General features: G+C 33.2%; 1 protein-coding gene across 5 annotated transcripts; it reads left to right on the forward strand.

Moving 5' to 3' along the window:
- The first annotated feature begins 3,655 nt into the window (after positions 1–3,655).
- On the forward strand, positions 3,656–7,619 carry LOC117905173 (UDP-glucose 6-dehydrogenase 1-like). 5 transcript variants are annotated; one of them, XM_034818103.1, is made up of 2 exons: positions 3,656–3,772; positions 5,909–7,619. In XM_034818103.1, exon 2 carries the CDS (start codon positions 5,930–5,932, stop codon positions 7,370–7,372), a length of 1,443 nt encoding a protein of 480 aa, XP_034673994.1. In that variant the 5' UTR covers positions 3,656–3,772; positions 5,909–5,929; the 3' UTR covers positions 7,373–7,619. The 5 variants fall into 5 exon arrangements, with proteins under 5 accessions (XP_034673994.1, XP_034673992.1, XP_034673996.1 ...); XM_034818101.1 differs by lacking the exon at positions 3,656–3,772 and adding an exon at positions 3,870–3,949; XM_034818105.1 differs by lacking the exon at positions 3,656–3,772 and adding an exon at positions 4,370–4,900.
- Positions 7,620–7,635: the final 16 nt, after the last annotated feature.

Genomic DNA, 7,635 nt, shown 5'->3' on the forward strand with positions numbered 1-7,635 from the left:
CTTTGTACCCTGTTTGAAGATACTGTCTAGGCGTTGGCGGCAGAAGGGAGATTTCAGGTGGGAGACGTAAGGTGATGAAGAGGCGGCAGTCGAGGCCTGCTGGATAGCTTTGTTGAGCTGATGGGTCACAGCTTTGAGCTCGTATGAGTCATAGAGGGTGCTGCCATTGTGCCAGGGGCTGAGCCTCCAGATAGGATTCCGGGTCTGAAACTGAACCACGTAGGTGGAAGGGGAATGGGTCATGCCGGCCGGTTGTTCTGCGGGCTCCCCAGCTGGAAGGACGTGATCCATGGATATTACACTAGGGGGTGATCTTGGGTCTGAATCTTCTTCTTCATCCATATCTTCTGATGAGAAAAGTACTGGTTTCAAAGATGGGTTTGAGGTGGGCTCTCTTTGGAAGCAACGAGGATGCTTTTACAAAGAAACTTCATCGTTTTCTACGCTCTCTCTCATCTAATCAAGGTAGAAACAAAAAGAAAACTTACGGTCAACGTATTAGAGGGGCTGTTCGATAGTTGGAGTAGTTGGAATAGCAAGTGATGATGTGAGTGTCAATGTAACTGCATCAGGGAAAGGATTTTTGATAGTGCTCTACCATTTTAGGGTTTAAGTTTGCAACTTAGCATTGAATTTTTGACTAACTTCAACCCCACCCAAAACTTTAGGACGCGTACCCTCTACTCTTATATTATTTTAGGGTTTCAGTTGCTTAGTGTAGGGCTCTTCTGCATATGCATGTAGCCTATATATACACATAAGTAGCCTATGTCTGTACTTTGGTCACGCGTTAGGGTTCATGCAAGACCGGTCTTGACGATGATTTTGTAATAAAAATAATGTTTTTTTTTAAAAAAGAAATATATATATACTTATATGAGTTAAAACTACTAGGGATGACTACGCTATGGGTTCATTGGAATGGTTCCCATTTATTTATATATAAGTAAAAAAAAATATTATAAATATTTTAATTAATATTTTATTTATGTCTAAATTGTAGAAAAATAAAGAAAAAATCAACTAAAATAATTTATATATAATCCGGTCAAGACGAGACAAAGCCACACTCAAACCTATTCTAATCTGGTTCGGATTTTTAAAAAAAGAATTAAACATATCTCAAATTTATTTATCTTTATTTCAAATTCTTCCCAACATTCCTATTCGTTAAAACCTATCTTACCTAGAAAAACCTGTTTCATTGCTGTTCTTGTTCCTACACTAGTGTGACCATAAAACTAAAATCAATATGGATTGTGATTTCAACCTTAAAGTTAAAATCATGTCAATGAGTATGTTGAATAGAAAATTAAAGCATGCGACTTGACTTGACGTGAGAACAACTCAAATATGATACAGTTGATTCTCTGTCAATGAGTTGGTTCAAGAAAAGTAGTTGATGGCGGGAAAGTCTGGTAAGTGGTGAGTTAAATGATATTTGAGTCAAAAAAGGGAATTTAGTGTTCTTAAGCATGAGATCCATCTTATTCTCATCTTGTTGCCTATTGCTGTGGGAAATGTTTTTAAGATTTCTAATATTTGAAAATTTTGATTTTGCAAATATTAAAAATAATAAAAATACTCCATATAATTATTATCTAACACTCTTAAAAATTAAGAATTGGTAGACCAATTATAAAACATTTTTAAGCTTGATTTGAATAATTATTGCTTGTTGTAGAAGCAATGAACGTGGGAAAATTGGTTAAGTCATCATCTAATGCTCTTCACAATTAATCATCCTTTGTGTATCTTTTTCCATTTTTGGCAATATATTAACTTTTCTAGAGAATGAATAATTAATAATTGAGAAAAAAAAAGGGAAAAAGTGTGGGTTATATTTGGCCAAATTGCTATTTATTTCCCCCAAATGGGTTTTGCATTTATTGATGTATTTTAATAATGATATTTGACTTGGACCTTTAACCATCCAAATAGTCATAAATGATTTAATATAATTCATTAATTCCTAATTTATTTATGAAAATTGAATTGTCTATACATTTAATTGCATCTTGTTTTGGAATTGGATCCATATTTAAATTCATACTAAGATTTCAAAAAATCTTCTAAAAAAGTGATATTTTACTTGATATGCAAAAAGTTTTAAATTTTGAAACTTTTTTCTTTTTGAAATTTTATTTCAAAATAAATTTTTAAAATTCAAATCTTCACTTGGGCTATAACAAAAAAAAAAGAAAAAGAGTGTGCTTTTTTAAAATTTATTTATTTCTACATATAAAAACAACTTTAATTTATATAAATTCATACATGCATCTAATTTCATTAAAAAAAAATTAAATTTAATATTAAGAATGAGTTTAGTAGCATTTTTATTCGAAATATTTCTAGTAAAAATGTTTTTAGAAAAATCACATTTCTCCCTACAATATTATAAATAATTTTTCATATTTGTAAAAACATTTTCTAAATAACATTTTATTTTTTAAAAAAAAATATTTTTTAAATTAAAAACATTTTTTTATAGTCACTAAACCGACTCTGAATATCATTTAATGCCTTTAAGTTAATAGGTTTCTTTTGGAGGATCCAAGAAAATCTTTTCAGATTCAAATGAAATAAATGTTGAAAATCATTTCTCAATTTTTATAGTAAATAAATATTAAATCGGATTTAGAAGAAAATTGAGATCATAAAGAAATTTTTTTGTTGAGGCTTCTTAATAATAATATTAATTTCATTCAAAAACCAAATATAGAAACTAGTCTTCCCAATGGAATAAAATCTAACATGATTTTGTAGATTCAAGAAAATTACTTGTTTGATAACCGCTTTGCAAAACAATTGTGAAAAATAGTAGGGATGACAATTGCGGCCCAAGATGGGGCGGGGTGGGTATGGTAAATTCTCATACCCATCCCACCCCACCCCGTCCCGTTTAATTTTTTTTTTGTAATTTTAATTTTTTTATAAAAAAAATTATTTTAAATTTTTTTAATTACATTAAAATAAATATATTTTATAAATAATTAAATTATTATATTTTGATAACTTATTTTATTAAAAATATTTTGTTATTATTATTTATATATTAAAAAATAGTAAAATAAAAATTAAATTAAATTAATTAAAAAAATTAATTATATATATAATCGGGGTGGGACGGGGCTAGGTGGGTACCTAAAAAATCCGTCCCATTATTATCCCTAAAAAATTGTTTTTAAAAATTATTTTATGATTTTTATAGAAAAAAAAATATGTTTGAAAACTTAAAAAGTTTTTAATATTTTTAAAAATAATTTTTATATATAATATTTCGTTTGTAATTATTCTACATGTTGTATAATTATTTTTTAAAATAATCTTAAAATAATTAAAAAATATTTTATGAAAATACTTTTTTTTCTATTTTTAAGAATAAAAAATAATATATTTTTTTGTTATCAAAATTGTTTTCTGTATTTTTTATTTTGAATAATATAAAACTATTCTGAAAAATGATTCCTAAACACACTTTAGAAAGCTAATATGTTTAAAAAACAAAACACAGAAAACTTAATATCTTTAAAAAAAATTAAAATTTAAAAAAAAATGTAAATAAAACCCTCTGAATCAATAAATGCAATGCAACCCAATAGAAAGGTATCCTCTGCAGTGTAAAACACTATTTCTGTAATTTTGTTTTTTTCTCTCTATTTTTCTCTCTAGATTTCAGTTTATAGTGTTGTTGACGCCTCTCCACCACCTTTCTAGTGCTGATTTGTGGGCATTTTCTCAGGAATCATCACGTTAATATTCTGTTTGACAGGTATGTTTCTTTGGATCGACCATCAAAGTCTCTCTCTCCTTTTTTTTTTTTTTGTTCTTCTTTTTGATATGTTGTAATAATTATAATCGTGGCTTTGTTCTTACTCCACGCCTATTTCACCCACCAGGCACGTTGTTTCCACACTTTGAAGCTTTCCGTCTTTGCTTTTTTTAAATGGTAAAATCTTCGTGTTTGGTTAAAACCCTACACCACATGAAATGCACCAATTCAATTTTGATAATTTTTTTTTTTTGCCTTTTCTTGTTGAGAGATTCGCTTTTTGGCTTATTCTACGAGATGGGTTTTGGTTAAAACTCCAAAATGAGATACGAATGATATGATGTTGATTTTTGTGTTTTATTTTATTTTATTTTATTATTATTTTTTTTTAATATTTGAAAAATCACTTTTGACATATTCTGAGACATGGGTATTGTCTAAAACTCGTTTTTCTAATATGGGTCTTCTTAAATTTCAATTTTTTAATTTGGGTTTTGTTTGAAATCAACTTTTCTGACATGGGTTTTGATTTATTTATAAGAACATTTCTTTCTGAATTCCTTTCTCCCTATTTTTCTTTCGGCATCCGGGATCCAAATGGGGCCCTAGAGAGTTTTTTTTTTAATACATTGATAGATATTTGTCCTTATGAAATTGGTTTCAGTGAAAACGGAAAGAAAAAGAGGGGAAAAAAAAGTTTCCTTTGCGATGTAAAGTGGGTTTGGGAGCACAGTGGTGCATGAATTGAAAACGCGTAGACTCCAACTTTATTCATTCTAAGTCAGCCATTTGTATTGTGATCTGGGATTTGTCAGAACATTGATATGCAAATTTGTTTTTATGCCAAACTGTTTTTGAAATCACTTCAATGAATTGCGTACTGTTGAAAATTTTATTTTAGTAAGTGTCTTCGGTTTCTTAACGAGGGGAAGGGACTGAATTTCCCTTGTTTGTTACTGAAAGGTGTGCTTGGAAACGTGTTGAACGTTCCAATTCCACTTTTAAATCTGACTTTGCTTTGGATTGTGGAAGTCTACCGGATAGATCTTAGATGGGTTTTGGGTATATAAGGAGGTCTTGATCTCTTTGGGTTCCCATAGGAGTTTTAGTCTCTCTCATTCCTCAGAGGTTAGGCTTTTCCTGGTTGGTTTTATTGCTCTTTTTAAGGTAATTGGTCTGGCCTTTTGAATTCTATGAGACCCTTGTGGGAATTATTGTCATGAGTTCATGATCTGTTTGTGAAAGTTGGTTGAATGCCTTCTTATTCTTTTATGTGGTTGGTATGATTTAGAATAGATATGTATGTTTGCCTTCATCAATGCACTCTTGCTTGTTTCTTTTATGGTTTGTAATCTCTGAATTCTCTTTTTTTTATTATTTTGGGTCTTGTTTCATGAGATAATTCTTAATACAAATGAGGACTTCATTTTATGCATGACCAAACTGTTCCTTACTTTACCGATCTCTTGCCCATTTTTTATATTATCATATTGATTCGATTGTTTGCGTCCGTTTTGTGATTTTGCCTTCCTGTATAGTATCTTTTGGAAGTGCAATTGACAGTTTTGCAACGATTTGGTGGTAAACCAGATGAAATCCTGATCACTTATTAAAATTGTGCACCTTCTTGAAATTTTGTCTTTCTCTTTAGATTCCAATTTTGAGCTTTCATCTATCTGCCTATATTTCGATCAGTTTATTTGATTCCTTCATGCCAAAACAATCCATTGATATTTTCATTTTAGTACCCCTTCAACCACATTTCTTCAGGACAAGGCAACAGTGATTTTGTAGGAAAAGATAACAGGAACTGGATGTCTGATGTTCAAGTTGTTCATCAAGGGGTTCTGGCCTTGTTATCCACTCAGGTTGACAATGGTGGAATTGCTATGAACAGAAACAAATAAAACTGTGGTTTTGTTTCTCGTCATTTTGCAGGATGTGGTTAATATGATATTCACTCAACTTCTTTAGAAAAGATGAGAAATTTTCGAGTAAAATATTGGAGAACGACATTTTGGAGACCTTGCTTGCAAGCCAACCCCTTGAATCTGTTCTTTTCTGTATGGTTCTATGTGATACGTTTGCACTTTGTCACCATTATATTCAATCTACTTGGCATGTTCCTTTGTTCAGGTTTTCCATAACACAACAAAAATGGTGAAGATCTGTTGCATTGGAGCTGGATATGTTGGGGGTCCTACCATGGCAGTTATTGCCCTCAAATGCCCCTCAATTGAAGTGGCTGTTGTTGACATATCAATTTCTCGGATCACAGCTTGGAACAGTGACCAGCTCCCCATTTATGAACCAGGTCTTGAAGAAGTGGTGAAGCAGTGCAGAGGAAGGAACCTGTTTTTTAGCACCAATGTGGAAAAACACATCTCTGAGGCAGACATAATCTTTGTTTCTGTCAACACCCCAACAAAAACTCGGGGCCTTGGAGCTGGGAAAGCTGCAGATTTGACATACTGGGAGAGTGCAGCCCGAATGATTGCTGATGTGTCAAAATCCAACAAGATTGTTGTTGAAAAATCAACAGTTCCAGTAAAAACAGCTGAAGCGATTGAAAAAATTTTGTCCCATAATAGCAAGGGCATCAGCTATCAAATTCTCTCGAACCCAGAATTCCTTGCTGAGGGTACTGCTATTCAGGACCTGCTTAACCCAGATCGGGTTCTCATTGGAGGCAGGGAAACACCTGGTGGCCAGAAGGCTATAAAAGCATTGAAAGATGTTTATGCTCATTGGGTGCCTGAAGACAGAATTATTTCAACCAATCTCTGGTCAGCAGAGCTCTCAAAGTTAGCTGCCAACGCCTTCTTGGCTCAGAGGATTTCATCTGTTAATGCCATGTCAGCTCTCTGCGAGGCAACTGGTGCTGATGTTTCTGAGGTTTCCCATGCTATTGGTAAGGATTCAAGAATCGGGCCTAAGTTTCTCAATGCCAGTGTTGGTTTTGGTGGATCTTGTTTTCAGAAGGACATCCTGAACTTGATCTATATTTGTGAGTGCAATGGCCTCCCTGAGGTTGCAAACTACTGGAAACAAGTCATTAAGGTGAATGACTACCAAAAGAACAGATTCGTGAACCGGGTTGTCGCCTCTATGTTTAACACCGTCTCAGGTAAGAAGATTGCCATACTTGGTTTTGCTTTCAAGAAGGATACAGGTGACACAAGAGAAACTCCTGCAATAGACGTTTGCAAGGGACTGTTGGGGGATAAGGCAAGTTTGAGCATATATGATCCACAGGTCACAGGAGATCAGATCCAGAGGGAAATCTCAATGAACAAGTTTGATTGGGACCATCCAGTTCACCTCCAGCCAATGAGCCCCACCTCGGTGAAGCAGGTAAACGTAGTCTGGGACCCTTATGAGGCAACAAGGGATGCCCATGGGATCTGCATTCTTACTGAGTGGGATGAATTCAAGACTCTTGACTACCAGAGGATCTTCAATAACATGCAGAAGCCTGCCTTTGTGTTTGATGGTCGCAACATTGTGAACATTGAGAAGCTGAGGGAGATTGGATTTATCGTGTACTCAATTGGAAAGCCATTAGATCCATGGCTCAAGGACATGCCTGCTATCGCATAAGACAAAGAGTTTCTTCTCCTGGAGCCAAAACCCAAAACCAATGCTGTTTTTCATTCTTTGAAATTTTTTTTTCCCTGCTTTTGGTGGCTTATTTTGGACAGTAATCAGCTTGGCCTCAGAATTATGATAAACTGTAGTTTCAGTTACCTTCCCTTCAGTAAAAGCCTCATATGTGATGTTGGCTGTTTTAATTTGCTGTAAAACAATAATTGAGAAAGGTTTTTGAAAGTTTATTCTTGTCTTCTTTGTTCTTGGCATGTAAA

The sequence above is a fragment of the Vitis riparia genome, chromosome 17 (genome assembly GCF_004353265.1).
Source record: "Vitis riparia cultivar Riparia Gloire de Montpellier isolate 1030 chromosome 17, EGFV_Vit.rip_1.0, whole genome shotgun sequence".
NCBI lineage: Eukaryota > Viridiplantae > Streptophyta > Magnoliopsida > Vitales > Vitaceae > Vitis > Vitis riparia.